The 22282-nt window shown below is 40.4% G+C and overlaps 1 protein-coding gene across 1 annotated transcript in view; it reads right to left on the bottom strand.

Annotated features, from left to right (window-relative positions):
• Positions 1-22282, bottom strand: part of USP32 (ubiquitin specific peptidase 32) — a 157231-nt gene that overhangs the window by 20870 nt on the left and 114079 nt on the right. The window contains exons 10-14 of the mRNA XM_018568541.1: positions 18069-18152; positions 8712-8773; positions 8521-8623; positions 2440-2623; positions 848-1023 (exon numbers count right to left, since the gene is read on the bottom strand). Of these exons, the coding sequence (XP_018424043.1) occupies positions 848-1023; positions 2440-2623; positions 8521-8623; positions 8712-8773; positions 18069-18152 (609 nt within the window). The remainder of the gene's footprint in view (positions 1-847; positions 1024-2439; positions 2624-8520; positions 8624-8711; positions 8774-18068; positions 18153-22282) is intronic.

The raw sequence follows: 22282 nt of genomic DNA, 5'->3' as shown, positions 1-22282 counted from the left end.
GATGGTGCAGGAATAAGCGTGTCTAGAGAGCACCTTGTTTCAGTTAAGTAACCACTGATCACCAATAAAAGGGGCTCTTTCCCACTCTCACCAATTAGTAATGACACGAACGTAATAGGGCCTTTTCACATTGAACATGAATGACTTGGAAATTCAATTCGGTAATGGGAGAATTAATGCTGGCCACTAGTGTAACAGAGGGAAATTTCCACTGAAAGATAGGAATTTACACTGATGAGCAATATAACATGGGAATTTACACTGACCACCATTCTATTGGGTGCATTGGCCAGTTGATGTAATTTGCTATTACAGTGCGATACGTTCTTGTGACTAGTTACACGATTTGCTGTAATGGCATGATACAGTATAATGCATTGATGAAGCACAAACATGAAAGCTATGTAACATTAGGTTTACAAACAAACAGTAATTATAATTTTGGAGTGAAATTTCCTTTTTTTACTTGAAATTAGCATTTTCTCAAAGATCATTATTGTATCTCACAATTCAATGAGCTATCATGCAAGTGTTACTTGCCTTAGCTATTTATAGCCATGTGAATGTGAAGTCTAGGGGATGGAAGGCCCAAACAGGATATCTGCACAGGAGCCCTTAGTTGCCTTTGTCCGCCTCTACACAGATGCATGTACTGATTGCACTGAAAGAGTAGAATGGTGATAGCCTCCTCCAATCACTTGTCCTAGCACTGGAAACTGAGGAGTAAAGGTGAAATTGCCACAGTAATGGCTCAAAAGCAATGGGCAACTTGCAGATTTAGCTGAAAAACCCCTTTTAGGAATGAAAGCAATGTAATTTATATATTTGACGCATACATACAACATACCTTTACATTCTCTTGCATTACTAAAGGTTGGTTGTCAATTGCACCTGGCTTCTGTGGATTGAGCTGCGATAATATACAGCCATTGGCACCAATCATACCCTGGTTATTGTTATCTGAAGTGTTATGTTGACGTGCAAAGCACATGTCTGCACCTGCTGTGCTGGAATAAAACAAAGCTGGGAAAGACATATGGATAAGTATTATTTTAACTGAAAATGTCAGTTACAAAACATATAAAATAAGACATAGGTTTCTGCAGGTATTGCACATTTTACCTCAAAACAATTGTTCCCAAAATGCTTAATCATGAAAATGTAGCATATAATTACCAACTGCAGAGATGCACACCATGTCATAAAGTGGTTAATCACAAGCCTCTAATCTCATGCTTTCCAGTGTCTGAGTGTTTCCCCAGACGCAGTGTATAAAAACATACAGACATGGCTGTTACTGTTCATTTACATTTAGCTTAGCTCTAATAGCATCTGAGATGCTGAATGCACCAATTTAGTTTCATCTAGCTCTTAGTCGAGCGTCTACGAGTATTGATGCTATAATAGAGTGCACCCTAAAATACTTCATAAGAAAACAGATGGTACCAACAAAGTTTTAAAGGGTCAGCCCACCAGAACATGACATTTAATCAATGGGTGAACACTGGTGGGATGCTCACCCACTAACTTCTTATATTACTCAGAGATTCTAGTGCCATAGTCTCCTCATCTTTGAACCGTCCGAGCTCCATTTTCCAAAATGTAGAGTCAATGAAAAATACCAAAGCAGTGTAAGATTTTCATCTTAAAGTCTGCAGAAATTGGTGGAGCTGGGAACTTTGATGCAAGGATCACATTGCCAAAGTCCCTGAGAGATATAAGAAGGTTGTAGATGATCCAACCCAAGAGCATTCAATGGAAAAAAAAACATTCTTAAAAATGCATCAAATTATTTATGGGATGCATGGGAGTACACGTCTATATATAAACAAATCTGATAATGTATGTCAATTTCAACGGGAGGAGAAGGCTTGTGGTGATTGTGATTACCCAGAAGTCCTGTTATTTGAAATACAGAAAAGCTATCACTGTGTAACTGAAACACTATCTATATTTTTCAAAAATGTGTGGCAAAATAACAATGCTAAATATCTATACTCTGAACTAAAATGAGTTTTTAACCTTGTAACAAAATACATACTTCACATTTTAAAGGTTAATGGACAAACCATCAAGAAAGGCAAAATAAACCTTGTCCAAGGTTATGCTTGTGAAGAAAACCCTATGCAGATATTGATTGCTTGTGTTTGGTTTATTTGGCAGCGTCACCCAAAGTGATAACTGCAATGCAGGCCTATGCCTGAATGGAAATTACTGTGAAATGCATTACTTGTCTCTTGCGCTCTCTCTCAGAGCAAATGGATTAAAACTTCAGGGACCTATGATCGCATACAACAGAAATCTATAGCCGTCTCATCTGATTTTCGACCATCTTTTCTACTGTGTTGTGTAATGGAAAACATATTCATTTCCCTGTGGACTTCACCTCAGATGAAACTAGACATAAAAGCTCTGCTTGGAAACAGCCTTTATTCTTACTGCTGTTAGTTGACTCGGAAGCTTCCGAAGCAGTAGATATGTTATCGGAAGATTTGTCTTCTGTAGTGCCATGTACATTAGTCCCTGCCCGGGCATCTTCCCTTTGATCCAATGAAGAGGTCCCCAAAGATTGGTGGCTGCCACTTAATGATGGAGAAGGTTCAATAACAACAGGTTTGGAGTCCTTGAAATTAAGGAAATAAAAAAAGAATAACTGAAAACTAAAACACATAATTGCAACCAATGTTATTTACCATTACATCAAAAGAGAATTTCAGCTATTTTGTTCATTTAGTTTAGTTACAAACTACCTATAGAACAAAATTTGTTTAAAACTTGTACATTCGATAATAACTGAATAATGAAGCATTTGGAGACAATGCATCCCAGGGTCTGCTTGAGTTAAAAAAAAAATCCCTAGTGCAGAGTTTCTCAGGGTATAGTGCACTATCCCAGAAGCAACTTTTTATAGGGCATGTACAATGGGGGAAGTCAACTTTGGTGATGGTAGAAGAGTTAAAGTATTTGCTAGTCCTTGCAAATAGTGAAGCAACACCTTCAAATTCTTGGCCTCCATTCTGGCACCTTGAGACCTCAGATCAGCCCCGATTTCTACACCTTAAGACCTCAGATCAGCCTCAATTCATGTACCTTCAGACCTTCGATCAGCCCCAATCCCTGCATCAAAAACTCAGGCATTTTACATTAATACCTGCTGCAGCTGTCGATTCCATTAGGAGTAGAAAGAGGGCACAAGGGTAGGCTTCATCAATTATCAATGATTGCAGCCTCAGGACAGCCTACCCTGGTAGTGGGAGGAGGGCCAGCACTTGAACTTCAGTGATGTCAGGTGGGCCTCTTGTACATAATCAAGGTGGGTAAAATGTGGGTGTAGAGTGACAGGCTATTAACGCTTGCAATTATAGCCTATAGAAGTGACGCTGCATTTATAGGGTGAAGTAGTCCAGCATAGGATCCTCTGGCAGGCCAGTTTAAGTGTCTGTGCATGACACATGGCAATCTTACAGGTGCCACTGAAAATTACATTATGTGCCCTCCCTAGCATGCCTCAAGTTGCCTATCCTTTCATCACTCATACATCGTAAAGCAGGTTCTTCCAACAGCTCCTGCGTGTGGCTGTTGGAAGCACAATTAACAGGATAAAATGCGTATTGCTGTAGTAAACTATAAGGTGTTGCCCAGCTTTCACACAAGGTGTGAACGTTACGACTATTTTATTAAAACGTGCAAATGGAGTGACCTTAGAAATTACCTCTCTTTCTGTATACTTAAGAGTTTGGACAGGTGAAAGTGCCGAATTTAGAAGAGAGCAAGGTTAAGAAAGTACTAGATGATAAAGAATTGCTAACTTGTTTTTAATATTTAACATAAGAGATGCTTGGTAAACATCTATATACATACCTGCTTATTATTAGGTAGTACTGTAAGAATGAGCATAAACGTAGACACTACTTGAAATTAATACACCTAACGAATATTTAAACTCCCATCACTAAAATCTAATAACCTTTAACATGGTAATATTATTTTAAAAGTAATTTTCAACCATATTAAACCTGCAAATATAATTGTGAGCATTTCCTGTTATAGGGTGAAAATGCTCTGTCCCTGTTTCTCAGTTGTGCTCCTGTCTTGTAACCCTGCCATGAAGGCTTCCAATGGAGACTACTAGTGGCCCTTTCAAAATACACTACACGGGCATGGACCACTGTTGTCACATCAGAAAACCTGCCCTGAGAAAAGCCATCGCTGGAGTGAACTTATGTTCATGGGGAGAAGTTGTAAAGAGACTAAAGATTAGCAGCACTGAGAAGCAACGAAGCATGAAAAAGATGTGTGTACAAAAAAATGAAAAAAGTGTATTATAAATAGTGTTTTAGCAAACTAAATGTAATACTGTTACGGCTTACATCAACTTTGATGTGAACCACTGCAAGAGCACACAGCACAATAATGCCTTCTGCTACCTGTAGGTGCTAGAAACTTTTGATAATTTGATAATCGGCCAGTTGATGGGAAGTGCATGATCGCAATTGCTGTACAACTGGACAAATTTGGCTGAACGGGCAGACTAGAAAAATTTTGTCGAAACCTATATACGACGAATACGAAAAATCAATTCGTGGCATTTGCGTACAACAAAAATAGCCACATAAACACTGCACATACGCAAATGACAATCTGTTCCGATTGAAACATCTACAATCTGCCTCGTCTCTAAGGAGACAGCGTCAGTGGCCTGTAAGAGACCGGATTGAAAGATTGGGGAGGGAGTAAATGTTGATTAACCACATAAAAGCAATTGTACGCAACTTGTGGAGTCTGTTCTTGGGCAAGACTTTGACTTTTCAATAGGAAAAAAAATAGCATACAGCTTAACTTTAAGGTTGTAAAAACTAAACTTATACGAATTCTAACAACCTTTTTTTAAAAAAATAATCCTTCATATTTTTCTATTTTTTCGGTACATTAGCAGCATGTTTGATTATCTACATGCAATAATGTGCCGAGCTGAAGAAACAATCAAATATAAATAGTAGGGATGCACCGATACTGGTATTTTGGTACCGAGTACCGATAATTTTTTTCCAGTACTCACCGATACCAATTACCGAGTAACGGAAGTCCCATTCAGGAAGCCAGGTGGAGTGTAATGACTCGTCACCTGGCTTCCTGATTAGCCGGGAAGCCGGGCAGCGTGTAAAGACTCGCCACCCGGCTAGCTGATTAACAAATGTCGAGAGAGCATGGAGCTGCTTCCCGGCCAATCAGGAAACCGGGCAGCGTGTAATGACAGGAAGTACTCGTGCTAGGCTTTGGAGCATTTGGGCAAGTACGAGTACTCGCCCAAATACTCGGTATCCGCACCGATATCGATACTAGTATCGTTATCGGTGCATCCCTAATAAACAGTGAAAAATACAACAAATGATTATAGGCTGAACTCAAACCACATAACATACACAGTGAAATAAAGTCCAAAAAGAATCAAACGATGTAACGTGTACAAACAACATGAGCAGTCCTCCGAAGCAGACTTTATAGTGTGCAGGACAACAGACTCTTTGATAGTCCTTCACCTCCACCAAGTGAATGCACAAATTACAAAGGAGTGCTCACCTGGGTCTGTGGACCCACAGAGTGGATCTCAAGCGCGTTTTCCCTTCTAAGGAGGGGGAGGGAGGCCCGTAGAGTAAAATAGATCCTTTCAGGTCGTAGATACGCTCATCAGATCGAGATGAAAAAAAGCAGGAGGCACCTGACGAAGTCACGCTGGACATAACATACGTATGGCGGAGCATCTGACGTCATCACTTCAGTGGAGCCACATGGACGAGAGACCTTTTTGCATTTGCTTTACTCTAGTACATTGAGTGAATTCCCTGTGAGAATCTTATATGCTGGCTATTTCTTGCCATTGTGTGAGTACCTGTTTTTATCTAACAAATTTTATATTTTTGGAAGGTACGCACGATGTGTCTTCTGCTTTGTTTTTTTGGCGATCTGATGATTTTTTTATCTGCACCGCATCGTTTGATTCTTTTTGGACTTTATTTCACTGTGTATGTTATGTGGTTTGAGTTCAGCCTATAATCATTGCTGTATTTTTCACTGTTTATATTTGATTGTTTCTTCAGCTCGGCACATTATTGCATGTATATTTTGAATTATATCAGATATCATTTTAGTGCTTAGTAGCTCTTTTTCACCTTTTTTTTGCATCATCACTGGCGCAGATCTTTTTTGTTTATATGTTTGATTATCTGCAGTAAGAGACAGTAATTATCTGGACATTTGGAATGAGTGCATAATCCTCCTCATAAGCACACAGCTTCAAAAAAAACAGATGTTCCATAAGCTTGTTTGTCTACACCTAGAGTGCCCAAGTTCCTGTATTTTGTAATGCCTTTTTCAATTCACGTTTGGAAAGATTATATTCTGTCTGTGCATCATGTAATTTTATACCATATTTTCATGTCACTGGTACGGAATTTGATGCGTATTAAAATGTAATTAACCAGAATGCCTTGCAAATTGCAGTATATAATGATTAGGTAATTACAAAAAATGTCAGCAGTTCTGAGATCAAGGCTCATGCATATGTGTACCTGTGACTTCCAAGACAGAATCTGCCACCTGTGGCTCAGAAGGCAAACAAAGGCTGTTATGCACAAGCAGAGCAGTCAAGTACAGAAAGTACAAAAAAAGTCCATGTCAACGGACTCCACCTGCAGACACATATGTCTTTGTGTCTTCTAGAAATGCAATGTAGTGGTAAATCCCCGCTGTGAGTGCATGACAGCCTGCATTCACTACCATGTATCTGACTACCGGGTATAACAACCATTTATTTGTGTGAGCGGGATCTTAAAATAGAGATGTAGTACATCCAACTTCGAGGTGGTTAAATATGTGTATACATTTAATACAAATACATATACCACCGCAAACTATACAAATACATTATTTTTTTCCTAAAGAACACTACACATTGATAAGATTATTTAAATCAAGCCAACCTTTTTCATGTGCATAGTTAAAAATAAATAACATTGAACATTGTATAAATTCCCTTTAATGAACAGAATCAGATAACCATCACTGAGACTATTTAATACAAAAAGTTATAATATACCTGCCCAAGTGCCCATACACTGGGATTCTATCATGGCAAACAGGAAACTTTGGACCTACCTATAGCTGTCCTTTGTAAGGATGGAAGCAAATAACCAAACCAATTTATATACAAAGTGTATAAGATGCAACTACCACCTATTTGATGGCATGCGGTTATCACAAAACTGTCGCGGTAAATTGCAGATTAAAAAACCCTTGAGAAACCATATGGGGTGAGATTTAGGGTCACGTTAGGCCAAAAAGGTAACAAAGATTGGGACGTCTGAAAGTCTAGACCTTGCCAACCATCCCTTTATCGGATGTACTTGCCCCCAAAGTTTGTGATGTCCAAGAGATTCCCCTTTGGATGCAAGATCAACGAAGTCCAACTTTCTCTAGAGTACTTCCTGACCAGGTGGTAAACTGGTGCCAGTGATCTATTTCATATACAGTACCTTAACTAAGATGTTGGTTATTGTCTATCTAATTTTATTACCTATTATACAGTCATTAAAAATGCAGTTTGGTAGTTATGTGCTTCCACAAGAAGAACTATTTGCATTTTTCAATACTACTACAAAAATAAGACTTTATGTTTCCCAGAATTATGCAGATGTTTCAACCTTGAGGCTAGTGATAATGCACGTCAAAATGATGACACTGGAAATAAACTCTGCTACACTAATCTGTCACAACAAATTTTCACTTGGCCATCCAGCGCCCCACACATTTTCCCCAATTAGGTCATATTTTAACATTTTGAGGAATCCAAGAGGCTGCTCACTTATTTCAGAATAAAAATGATTTGATTGGTTAAAAAAAATTAAACTAAAAAAATACTTTGTAAACTACATAGAAAACAAATGTGCATTAATATAAATTATGAGACCCAGGGGATAATAAGTATATAATCAAATAAGTGTCATCACTAGCAGTTGACATTAAACACTCTGAATTGGTGCTGGCACTGTCCTTGCTTCTGGAGGATGGCTATTTTTGTGTGTTGTAAAGTAGCCACCGCTCCAAGCTCACGTTTAATCTACTAATAATCTCACGTTTCATTTACTAATTTGTATTGAGATTGTAGCCCATCATGGGAGCAAGATAGACCACACAGGGACCATGGGGAACAAAAGTAGCCATCCTCCAGAAGGAAGAACAGTGTCAGCACTTGAATTCCCTGTCAGCCCTGAATTCCAAAGCACATGTTGTCATCCCTGCCTACTTCACTTCTGATGGATTACAAAGAACACTGACCTCTCTAAATCCCTGTAACCCCTCTTTGTGCATAGACAGAGAGCACAGGAAGGTCAGCTCCCAAGATTGCAGGCAAAATCAACAGACATAACAGAACACTTCTGGTGGTATATTTAACAGACCAAAATTAAGCAAATAAGAAAAGGTCATAGCTAGGTTTTACATACACTTTAACATTGCACTTACATATCTGACATATTCCTTCCATTGTTGCCACCACTGCATAGAGATAAGAAACCAGTTATGTCCAATTTGGAGGCCATGCCGACTCTCACGTTCCAACCATCCCCTGCAAACCAGAATACAAACTCTGATAAATACTGTTTCAAAATAAGAGTGAGAAGGAAGAAAAAGAGTCATTAATAATAATGGTATACCTGATTATCTGTCCTTCTTCTTCTGGGGTAGCTGGCCTTAAACCCAAGACTATGTGGCAAACCTATAAAGGCAGATGATAGAATAAATCACAACCTTTATAGAAAGTGAATGTTTATCTTCAAAGACAACTAAAAATGCTTTTGGGCAAACAATGTTTCAAACAGCTTGTAAAATGATGCTGGACATAAAAACAAATTGTTAAAGAGACTCTGTTACCACATTTCTAACAGGTGTGCCAGAACCTCTGGAACCCCAATGTGCGGAAGGTTTTGGTTGATCATAGGCAGAAAAATCCACACCCTTACTGATACTTCTTTGACCTAACTTGCACTATATAGCAAATACAGAATTACCTTCATAAAGGATTGAGACTAAGACACTGAGCTCAACAAGAGAAAAATGAAGAATAAGCAGTTCTAAGATGCAATTGTTCCTGGCATGTGTACCATCTTTTTACAGTTCATATCATTCAAACACCTCTCTGGTTATAACCACCTCCAATAACATTTATTTCTTCCAAATAATTTTTAAACCTTATTCTTATACTTTGTATCACCACAAGTAGTTCTATAATCCACACACATCTTTTCTCGGTTCCACAATCATAGAAATAACACCACTGTGCCACTGAATTAGGTATACATTTTCTATTAAGACTTTTGAATCTACCATTCCCATTGCCCTCTCCATTACTACGAGTAAACAGTATATATACTCAAAAAAGTTACATCAAATTCCCATACTAATCAGTGCAATATAAAAGAACAAATCACTGCAAATAAGCAATAGAAAATCCTCTATAGGGCAGTGATAACTTATTTTCTTCAACGCTGGTAGAGCTTTCTTTCCTTACAATGACTGCCTTACTGCATTTCCATAGCATTCCGTTTAACAGCAGTGAACTGGCATCAGCAAAGAGCTACTCACATTATATAAAGCTGACTTATCCTTTTCCAGGCACAATCAACGCTTGTATAGAGCAGATGCTCAGCTTCTTGGATCATTTGACTCTGACAAAGACATACATAAACCAAAGCATTCACAGCATGATAAGCAGCTTCCATGTACATAGTAGCATTTAAGCTTAGAGCGTATATGCAGCGCTCTTGAATTCAAGCGTCAGACTCCTTCAGGGGAAGCATCACAAAAAATCTTAGAGATTATGTTTCCTAAAGCATATAACAAACGAACGATTTTAAAAAAATGGCAAGTGATACCTGAATAAATATAAATGGTGTCCAATACGTTTTAGGGTAGCTGAGCTCGTATTTACAATCTAATATTGCAGTGTATTTACATTTTGTTGTTGTTTTGTGAGTGCAGATAAAGTTGAATTATTCTATCTGCAGCTGTCAGTAGTAGGTATGTCGTTCTTGTCAGTGGTCCCCGAGATATCAGAGAAGTCCACTATTGCATGTGCCCATGAAATAGTGACAAGCTATGTGTCACGATCTGGATCAGGCTCGGAGTCCAGTAGTTGAAAACAGCAGGCAAAGTCGTAGTCAAACAGGCCGAGTTCGGGACTCAAGCAGATGGTAGTAGTATAGGAGCAGGCAGAAGCGTAGTCAGAGATCAAGCCGAGGTCAGTAGTCAAAGGGATCAGGTATGAAATGGAAGACGATGAGTAGTTGGTGAACAGCAGCCAAAGGTCGGTACACGGGTAGCAGTAAGAGCGGATTGTATCACAGGAGGAGCAAAGAAGATATTGGCAGGAGCACAATAATCTGGCAAACAGGAAGTGCAGAGGCATGGCTTAAATAGGAAGTTCAAGGGAGGAGCAAGGAGTTCAGAGTTCAGCAGAAACTAGGTTTAACTGAGGATTACACAGGAGGTCAGACAAGGAGCTATCCAAGGTTCTAGGTGACTCAGCAGGTAGAACCACTGCCAGCTACAGCAGAGGCCCCGGGTTCAGATTCGGTTCCTGACACTATGATACCCATAATTGTCAATAGGGCAAATTTAAAAACATTTACAGCTCTTCAATTAAAAGTAATCCTTTAAATACTGGCCCTATAATTATTTCTCTCATGCATGCCAGGGGATACCTACCGTGTAATTTACATACATGCACGTTTGTGTTCGTATGTGCATGTATTTCTGATTGAGGAGTCGTTACATCATAATCTGCCCCTCATCCAATCAGAGAATGCCTTTAATTCATTGATAAAAATACCAGGCATTCTCTGAAGAGCCACTTTGCTGAGCAAGCGGGCCGTATGTTTTCAGTGCAGAGGGGGAGCTGCTCAGCACGGCACAGTACCAGGACCAAAAGATCGCAGCCAGTACAGTAGTAGCTTCAGTTACTAAAGTGCTTTACAGGATCCCCAGCGGCAAATCAGGTATGACATATGTATGTTTGCATTGGGCTAAGCTGGACCAATGTAAGTATGCATAATAATTTATATCTGGAGTTCAGCTTAAAATGTTGAGGACTTTTGATATTTTACTGGAGTTCTGCTTTAATAGTTAGTGCTTTAATGAGTTCTGCCTCATAGTTAGTGTCAACCTCTGACAAAGAAGCTGTCACAGGTCGGCTCTATTGATCGGGAAGTGAGCAGAAAGATGCAGCCAATCTGTTCACTTCCCGATCTTCTCCCTGCAGTGAGAGGTGACTGTCAGCGATCCTCCAGCGCTGAGGGGAGGAACGGACGGGGGAGGGCACAGCTAGCTCTGCCTCTAGATAGGCAGAGCCAGCTGTCACTCATGCAGCTGGGTGGATCTCGACAGTATTGCCTGGATCTATCCCAGCTGCGGCACTCTCAGTTTATAGTGGGCAATAGCCCACTATATACTGAGCTTTGGGTCACAGGTAGAGGTTAGTATATGTCCTCCTGTGACCCTAAAGAGAACTAGGCGGAAAAACACTTATCCCATAGTTCTCCTTTAAGCCTTGAAAGTTGATGCAGTACAACAGTATTCAACTGATGATGATCTGACTAACTTACAGATTGGCCAAGAAGAAAAATCAGTGGTGTACAGACAACTTTATTGTAGTAAGAGTTATTTGTAATAGCCTCTCTGAATGCATGCTGTTGCGGTGCACAATGTGTGTTGTATTAAGGCAACCCAGTCATTTGAATGAGCTGACTAGTGGACCAAAAAAAGGGGCATGCACTTTTTTTAGTTAAGCAGGCACTACAATGCATGACAGTTTGTTACCAAGCCTTGCGGTGTGCTGCAATGCAGGTACACTGGCCATTAAGAATGAATAGCACAGCAGCACACCAATGTGCATAATGCGTTTTTTCTCTCATTGCTGCAGTGCAAGTGTGAATCCAGCCTTTAAGGAAATTCTTGTATTAATATTCGTACTGTGGCAGGAAGACTGTGTAAGGGTACACATAGTGTACAGGTATAAAGTTAAGTCGCTGTTGCCAACAAAAGACAGTGTTTTCTAGTGAGGCAGAACTCCAATGTCCATCTTGAAGCCTAAAACATGAGGAGTGTGCCCAGGCCTATCTGGCCTACACAGACAGGTGGCTGAGCCAGACTAACGCCTGAAAGATTGTGAAGGGACAGAGGTAGTCCACATCTGAACAAACTGGTTTGTTTGAGCTAAGCACGTAGCAGTCTGTATGTGAGTAGACAATAGATCCGGTCTGGTGGCTGAAGAAACCAGTTCACCAAAAAGGTCAAGACTGGGGCAACTCTGTCCTGAGGAGGAATAAATAGAGCTGTGTGGCAAAATAGCTAGGAGAGTGAAATACATTTGTGATTGTTGCTATAATAAACAACACCTGCGTGGCCAAAACCTTGCGTCACTTTAACGTTTGGATAAAAGAAAATGGGCAAGAAGCCCGAAAACGCATCCTTCTGAGTGGACTAGGTCCTTAGAAAGTTCTCCATTTGAAGCAAAACCTCACAAAACAAATGTGAGTGAGTGTGTGCATGAGTAATTCAATTACATTGTAGTTAGACTGTTTAAAATTCTCCGGGACTATAGATCTACTTTTAAAACCCATTAAAACCTTGAGATGAAAAATTAGCAAAGATAAACGGCTAACGTTTTTCAGATTGCATTTTTGTCAAGTCAAAAAAGTGTCAACATGTAATAACTGATTTTTCATGCTGGGAAATATAACTGCAGCTGTTAATTGATCGCTCCCTAATCAGCACACAGACATGAATTGTAGTACACTAATTTTAGTACACTCAAGCGCCCAACAGAGAAAAGAAAAGAGGTTTATACGTCACTTCGCCTCCTACAGAACAAATAGCATTTCTAATACAACAGTAATCAACATCTTACACCTGCTCCTAGAAACTGGAAGGGCTATCAAATTACACACAGAGATCTATACTTTGCTGCTATTTAAAAGCATGTCTGTGGATTGAGATCACTCCTAACATAAATACAACAAAGCAAAATAAGGCGGTATTACAAAGATAGATTACAAATCAAATGAAATACTCTTAAACCCTCTGACAGTGACTTTTACTCTAGGGAGTGTGTGTGGGAGAATCCAGTAGGCAATGTCTTTTAAATTGACTCCATCACTGTGTTCAGAATGTCTGGTAACCTTTCAGTTAGGGCTCATTCACACAATGTGCGGTGACTGGCATTATTCACCACCTGATCAACACCAGTCACTACAAGGGAACACAGAAAACAATTGTTTACTATGTGCACTGTTCACACCATCACACTGCCTTAACCACCTTAGTACAGAGCAATTTTTAAATGTCTTCACATACAGGCTAAAATCTATATTTTTGCATAGAAAATTACTTTAAACAAACACCAAACAATAATATATATTTTCTGAAAGCAGATGCCCTGTAGAATAGAAAAAAAATAGTAGCTGTATTTTTCTTTACATCGCACAATATTTGCGTAAATGTTTATCAAACTGATATTTTTACGGGGGGAAAAAACCCATTAACCCCTTCATGACTGAGGCCCTTTTTTCCATTTTTGCACCCATGTTATATTCCACATTTTAGGCCTGAAAATGAAGTAAAACCCCCCAACATTATATCTTTTCTGAATGCCAAGACCCTATTGGGGGGGGCGGCCCCTTCTTCGGGACGCAGAAGCGATCTGGCGACAGGTAAGTCGCCAGGATCGCTTCTGTTGTAAAGCCGACAGTCGGCTCTACAAGTTTAAACAGAGTCCCGGTGGCAAAAGTCGCCGGGAGTCTGTTTAAACAGCCCCGATGCTGGCGACGTACACTGTCGTCAGTCACGAAGGGGTTAAAATGAATTTCAGTGCGCACAAACACATTATAACACCCAATTTTTTAGGTTAAAAATATAAAAAATAAAGAAGACTGGGTAACGTAGAGTAAACAGATACCAAACATGTCAGCCTTATAAAAATTGCGTGTGCCTGTGCAATAGTGAAAAACTATGGTACTCAACACAGTGGTCCCTGCTTCATTATCACAGAGCAGATCGGGGAATTGACTTTCCTTGGTCTGCTCCCTTTCTCTATTCCTGACACAGTTTGCTGTGGTCCCGGGCCCCCCAGAGGAGCGGGGGAACCGAAAACCACACTGTGTGTGTCCAGCACATTAGCAGGCTGCTACAAATTTACTGGGTGACTGTAAGCCCAGATAACTAGTAATTAACAAGCATTGCCTGCTAAAAAAAAAAGACAATAACACGATCATGGCTGCTATAGGCCAGGGCCCATTTTACACCCCCCAGGCCCCATAGCAGCTGCGTGGGCTACTTTGACTATTGCCATGCCACTGCATCTGCTGGCTATATATCTGTATATACTGATCATTTTGACATGTAGTTTTTACAAAAGGTGACTTCTGCGCTTGTTTTTTATTCCACTGTATGCTCAATTGTTATTGTATAGGTCTGTGACTGTTTGTGTTTGTTTGTGACTTTTGTTAAAAATTTACATGCAACTCTAACACAGTGTATAGTAAAACAGAGGTCCACCCCTCCATGTCCGCAGGACTGGAAGCAACAAGTTTTATTTTATTTGCTGCTGAAATCTCCTACTGTATTGTGATCACTTAGATATAATGAAACTGTACAGATTTCGCTTAGGCAGACCATATATAAAAAATACACCATTTCATTTAGAGCTGCAGCTAACGATTATTTTCAAAATCGATTAGTTAGCCGATTATTAAGTTCGATTAATCGGTTAATCGGATAAAAAATAAAATACATTTTTAAAAATGGCTCCAGTGATGGGACTTCTAGTTAGTATTGAGATTGTAGTCCATCACAGAAGCAAGCTTGGAGCAGTAGAAGTAAAAAAGAAAAAAAAAAGTGTGGTGTACAATATAGTGAAATGAAAAGTGTAACATTATACAGCAATGAATGCAGAATACCACCAGCTATAGAGGAATACAATAAATCCCAGCAATAGTACATTATAGCTGGCGGTATTCTGCATTGCAATGTATAATGTACTATTGCTGGGTGTTGTAGTCCTCTATAGCTGGTGGTATTCGGCATTGCACCACTGTATAATGTATTATTGCTGGGATTTGTTGTACTCCTCTATAGCTGGTGATATTCCTTGATTTGTAGTCCTCTATACAGTGCAATGCAGAATACCACCGCCTATATAGGAGTACAACAAATCCCAGCAAAACATTATACATGCAGTGTACAATGTATTGCTGGGATTTGTATTCCTCTATAGCTGATGGTACATTGCTCTGTATAATATACAGCACAATGTACCATCAGCTATAGAGGAATACATATCCCAGCAATACATTATAGAGCGCCATGTGTGGGTGGGAGTGCAGGCTTACCTGAACAGTCTTCCAGCAACTTGTTTCTGAGATCGGGCCTGTCTATCGGCGGCTGTCATCCCCCACACACCTGCTCCTCCTTACTTCTTCTCCCCGCGTCCCTGTGCCGATCGTGGATTTGGACGGCCGGTGAGCATGAGGCGTGGAGGAGGTGCGGGAGCGTGGATTCGGGCAGGTCTGGCAGCGGCGAGCGTGAGGTGGGGAGGAGGTGTGGCGCTCAGCGTGTGTTGAGCCGTGAACAGGGCCAACCAATCAGAAGCCGATTAATCGATTATTGAAAAAGTTGACAACTTTTTCAATAATCGATTATGTCGATTAGTTGTTGCAGCCCTAATTTCATTTAAGGTGGAAAGCAACCCTTTAAATAAGCATTTATGCAGCAATAAACAAAAAAACAAGTGATTGCCTCACTGTAACTGATGACCTAATTCAACACTAATGAATTGTTTTGTTTGACATATTCCTCTAAATATACAACAACGTACTGATATTTATGTGTTGTGTATTTTTTGACAGTCAACAGAACAATAATATGGGCCAGATACACAGCTGGGCTTTGTTCTTATACTTCCCACAAGCATATGGATAGGCACAAAACTTGAAAAGTGACTGATTGATTTATGCCCCAAATTCTGGCCTGTGATGCCTTTTTAAAACCTGAATGTGCAAAGGAAACAACTCTTGCATTAAGGTGCACCAATTCACCATAGCACCTAACTTCTCTGAGTGGGCAAGCCTGTAAGGTGTGCTATAGACAAAGCCCCACGCTGACCATGCTTCATATTGCGATTTACCCAGATTCAAGAACATTGGATATGAGACTTTTAACTCCTGAATTGACAGTTAACCATTTTTCATCCACATGCAAATTTAATACAGTTCAAGTTTACAACCAGGAAAAAACTATTCCAACAATTGTATGTGTATATATTGAATGATTGTTAAGTTTAGAGGTGGAGGAATAAGCCGTAATGCTTACCCTATTTTTTGCCATGGTGGGCTACCACCATGCTGTGCGAGAGGCCCACCAAACTCTCTCCCCTTTGCCGGTCACAAGCCTTCGGACATCCTCATGTACAATGCAGTCCTGCATTGTAGGCGAGGACAGTAGGGATCTCCCCAGAACTTGGAGCGTCAGGGAAGAAAGTGTCAGCTGCCGGGATAGCAAGGAATAAGGTAAGGTTGATAGCTTAGTGGTCATCCTCTAGGCTTAATAAGCATTTAACCCATGCAATGCAGAGAGGATGACTGCAATGGTATTTTTACGTGAGTTAAGCTTTAAATGACCTTAAGGGAAACTGCACTGAGAAAAATCTCCTTCTAAAACTACTGACAGTCTGGTTATTCAATACTTTCCAAGCCACAGACCTGAAAACAAGCATTCCACACAGAAATAACTCCTGATCTGCACACTCCTGTGACTCCTGTGATCAGTGACTCAAACTTTTGAAGCCACCAGCTTAGAAACTAACCAGAAAACTAGCAATTTCAGAGGAAGAGTCACCAATTGCATATTAAATAGAAGGTACAGGTTTCCTTTAATCTAAGTGCTATTTGAACATGGCCTTCACACCATCTAGATGGGAATACAAACTCTTGGCACCCATTCCGTGCAACATCCCTCAGGTAAACATCTTGCTGCTTGTAATACTTACTGTAACATGCAGGGAGTTGAACATGAATCATTTCTTATTTAAAGACGTCTAACCAAAAACAGTTTATGTTCCGCCTGTGCTTGAGAGCTGCCCAACTTAAAGGAGAACTATGGGGTTAAGTATTTTCCCCATAGTTCTCCTTAGGGTAACGGGAGGACACAAACTAGCATCCTTCCGTCACCCTAGGCTCGGTATACCGCGAGCTGTAGCTCGCGGTAAACTGAGAGGCCGCAGTATACCGTGAGCTGCTGCTTGCGGTATACTGAGGCCCCGCAGCTGAAGCGGATCCCGACAATTGTGTCGGGATCCGCCCAGCTGCGTGACTGACAGCTGGCTCTGCCTATCTAGAGGCAAAGCCAGCTGTACCCGCCCCCTCCCCCGTCCGTTCCCCCAGTTAGCGCTGGCGTATCGGAGCGGGGAGGGGGGAATCCAGCCCCTCCCCTGTCACGGCAGAGAGCCGTGACAGGATCAAGAGGTGAGCAAACGCTGGTATGTGTTCGCTCACCTCCCGATCTACTGAGCCGACCTGTGACAGTCTCATCGTTACAGGTCGGCTAGAACTATGAGGTGAGTGAAAAGCACTCACCTCATAGTTCTCCTTTAACAAAAAAGGTGCATGTACTATATTCTGTTATGCAGCACATTAAAAGGCATGGTAATATGTTACTGTGCAATGTGGTGCACAGTAATCTATGTCTATTGGCAAGGTGTGTTAGGTGCCAGTTAGAATAAGTGCACCACAACCCACGAACACACATGTTACCCGAACAGGACGGAGTAAACGGGGACTAATAGGGAGGTCACATACAAGCAATCAGATGCTAGGTTAACGGTCCAAAACAAACAGACATATTAAAGAGCAACTTCAGTTGAAATTGATTTCCTTGTTTTAGGTATATTTATTCAGCTGTTACTTCTCTTAAAATTGGGAATGTAAATACTGTCTAAATATGTAAATATTTGCACCACTTACCTGAAAGAGCAAGTTTAAAAACTCATTGGCAAGAGCACTTTTAACACTCCAAATCTGGTAGTCTTCCAGTGTAAGATGTCCACTCTGTAGAAGAGTTATAAAAAAAACATGACTTTTAATCTTTAATTATAGTGAATGCAATGACATTTTAGTATTTTAGCCCTGCCCCAATCCAATCCCAACATGCAGGATTAGAAAAAAAAAAAAGAACACCACCTCAGATCATAGCCTCCATTCCACCAATTAGCACACAGGAAGCTAACATTCTTACTAGGGATGCACCGATACCGGTATTTCGGTATCGAGTGCCGATATTTTTTTCCCCGGTACTCGCCGATACCGTATACCCATACCGGAAGTTCAGTTAAGGAAGCCAGGCGGCGTGTAATGACTCGCCACCTGGCTTCCCGATTACCCGGAAAGCCGGGCGGCGTGTAAAAACTCGCCACCCGGCTTCCCGATTAGCAGGGAAGCCATCCCCATGCTCCTTGTCACTATGTGACGAGAAAGCATGGAGCCGGCCTTCTGGCCAATCAGGAAGCCGGGCGCCGTGCAATGACGCAGCGCCCGGCTTCCTGATTGGCCGGGAAGGCGGCTCCATGCTCCCTCGTCACCGGGAGACGGGAGAGCATGAAGCCAACTTCCCGGCCAATCAGGAAGCCGGGCAGCGTGTATTGCCGCGCTGCCCGGCTTCCGTGATACAGGAAGTATCGGGCTAGGAATAGGAGCATTTGGGCGAGTACGAGTACTAGGCCAAATATTCGGCATCTATACCGATGCTAGTATTGGTATCGGTGCATCCCTAATTCTTACACTCCCTGCTCATTGGAGAGATCATGCTGCGACTCAGCAGGAGCGTATCAAACCGCTGTATAGAAGCTCCTGCTCTCACACAGAGTGCAGCAGCCTTTTTCTGCACCCTGCTTCCTGTACCATGGATTTTGGGCTGTTGCCGGTGATTTATTTCCTACTAATCCGAGTAAGACAAACAGGCAACAAATAGTTGTATGAACTATCCTTAGAAAATGTTTTTTTTTCCTTACAGAAAGATGTTTAAAACTTCCAGCAGAGGTAGCAAGTCAGTCAACAGTACGTGAATTTTAATATGTTTGGGACTATCATAGAGCTATACTCAGACAAAGAGGTTAAAAGAAAAATCAAAAATGTGTCAGACTTGGTGGACCACTTGGTCTTTTTTGCCATGACTCTTCTATGTTTTGAACCTTACAATTTTACACACTGTGGAATGTATCCTGCTGCTTCCTTCTTAAACCTAAATTGGGCTTTAAACTTTAAATAAACTTCTCACATGTGTAGATTTCTCTTTTTAAAGGGTAAAATTAGGTCAACCCTTATTACAATTGCCAGTGTGTATGCGCCCAACAGTGGCCAAGTCCTCTTTCTAAAAAGTACGCTAACTAAACTACATTCTTTCCAATCTGGCATTCTGATACTTGGCGGGGACTTTAATCTTGCTCTAAATGCATTACTAGATACTTTCCCTATCTCGCACCGAGCGTTACACTCTATTAGGAAAAAATGTACTGAACTTATCTTGGTCAATTCTAGGCGCACTGTCAATCCCAAGGCCTGGGACTACACATACTACTTGCACATTCATAAGTCTTCCAAAATTTACTATATTTTTTTATCTCAATTAGACCTTCCCAAACTCACAGAGGCAAAGATTGGAAACATCACTACATCAGACCATGCCCCTATCACTATGAGGCTGGAGCTTCCACAGAAGGACTTTAAACATTGGAACTGGGTCCTCAACACGTTTGTTGACAGATATTTGGACACCTTTCAGAGTCAAAAGTTCCCTGGCCTCCTCCTTCAGCACTAATTACACTTTTGATGTATCCCCAACAAGCATATGGGAAGCCCATAAATGTTATATTAGAGGGGAATTTATCTCTCTAGCCACGAAGCTGAAGAGGGAACGACAGGCACATCTTGACACTTTTTAAGAAGCTTTGTGTGGGTAAGGGACTGCAAACCCATCTGGTTTCATGGCTATATTCTCTATTGAGAGCTCTAGATTGCAACCAGATCCAAAACTTCAACTTAAAATGGGAATAATAACTGCAGGTTTCCTTTTCGGAGACCCAATGGCGTGATGTGTGTATCTCGGCTCACAAATGTTTATTTACCGCAACTACAAGATTATATAATTCTGGTATAGAAAACCATCGCTCCTTCATCAGATTTATCCTCAAATACCTTCTGAGTGTTGGAGATGCCATGGGGGACAGGGATCCCTGGTATATGTGTTTTGGTCCTGTCATTGCTGTTTTTTGGAGAACTGTGCATTCTCTCATAAACAGTGTTACAGGAAGTCAACGCGCATTTACACCTGCTAACTAACTTTTGCACGTGGATGATGACCCTAATAATAACTCAGTAAAATCTCTTGCAACACACTTGATAAATATGGCTCGCTCATTAATTCTGAGACACTGGAGAACTACGAGGTTCCAACCATAAAGGATTGGTTTAATCAGGTTGACTTTATCCAGGAGATAGAATCCATCTTGCTTTCTAAACAGGACAGGCTTAGCTTTTTTAACACTATGTGGCTTGACTGGACAGTATTTCAAACTACGAAGACCTACAAAGATTTGGGTAGATGGAGAGATTAGGTGCTCAGGTCCTTCAGTTACTACTGGGCGATTTGAAGAACCGAGATGCACATGGATATACTGGGTGCTTTTTTTTTGTTTTCTTTTAATTTTCTTTCCTAAGGTGCCCCGGGTTGGTCCTCCTTCTGCTCTGACATATGCCCTTTTTTGGTAGTGTTGCATTTTTGGATACACACGAGTTGACCTTCAGACTGTTTGTTATTGTAGTAGCTCTGATGGGATGGAAATCCACTCCGTATAGGTAGGGAAAAGGGTATGTTGAGACTTTACCCCTAATGGATCTTGATCAAAACTAAAGTTTTTTGCGCTGTTTATTATTGTTGATTTATGTATGCGTTTGTTAATTTTTTTAAAAATTTCCCATACCCTAGAGTTTATAAATCAGACCTCAGATCAGAGCCTCCATTCAGCCTCCTCTCTATATGCACCCCTTTTCTCTAAGCCAGTTGAATATCAGCACTATACCTGCACTAGTCAGCATCATAAGCTTTTTTAGAGGGGGGGGGGTCATGCACATTAGGTTAGGAACTAAGAAATTAAGAAGCTCAGGTCTGAATAGAGCATTGAGGGGGTTTACCTATGTTTATATTGTACATCTACTTTAAATAACTGGTAAAATAGCCTTCCCTACATTTTTCTTTTCCCATTCAAGTAAAGAAAAGAGTGTTTCAACTGAGTAAGCATTATGTGACAAAATTGAATTTCCAGCTCACTATCCGGTAAACACTGTAAAGCTCATAAACACCAGATTCATGCCCTCAGGCAGCAATAAGGCAACTCTGTTTTCTATCCCATCCATGTGATATCCAAATTAATTAGGATTTGGTGAGGGAGTTGAAAATGTATCTGGGCTTTATGATGCACACTAATTCAAATCAATTATGTAAAAAAGTATGTACATTACATAAATTGTTTTTACTTTATCAACATATTTGAGCAGGCAAACATTAAATCTTTATTCATAAGGTAAAACACATGTGGTTACCATGCTCAACACCGAGTTACAACAAGGTGAAAGAGTCTTAATAAGGAGTGACAGCAGCCAGGTGAATAAAAGGTACCCTACTTATAATTCAAGGTAAAAGATATGAACAATATACTATCAGCAACACTCACCAGTATTGGACGGCTTGACATAACAGAGCGAAATTACCTTTGTCGTCAGGCACATAAGATACTTAGGGCAGTGTATAGTAGGTTCTGATGACACAAAGTGCCCATAGCTTAAATGATGCCAAATTATAAAAACAGACACTGTAAGAGTTCATACGTAATACTGAGCTGTGTGCACTTTGTGCTATCAGAACCTTCTATACTCTATCCCAGTGTTTTTCAACCTTTTTTGTGCAAAGGCACACTTTTTTCATGAAAAAAATCACGAGGCACACCACCATTAGAAAATGTTAAAATTTTTTACCTCTGTGCCTATATTGACTATATATAAAGTAATTCTCTTGAATAGGAATCAAATAAACACAAAGAAATTATTTTATAATTACTTTATTATGAAATAATAAAGTATTTTATAATTGTTCATATTTCTGTTCAATCCATGACTTAACATTACAC

Source organism: Nanorana parkeri, unplaced genomic scaffold (assembly GCF_000935625.1).
Source record: "Nanorana parkeri isolate BGI_ZX_2015 unplaced genomic scaffold, ASM93562v1 scaffold1204, whole genome shotgun sequence".
Taxonomy (NCBI): domain Eukaryota; kingdom Metazoa; phylum Chordata; class Amphibia; order Anura; family Dicroglossidae; genus Nanorana; species Nanorana parkeri.
This window is presented reverse-complemented; position numbering and strand designations above follow the sequence as displayed.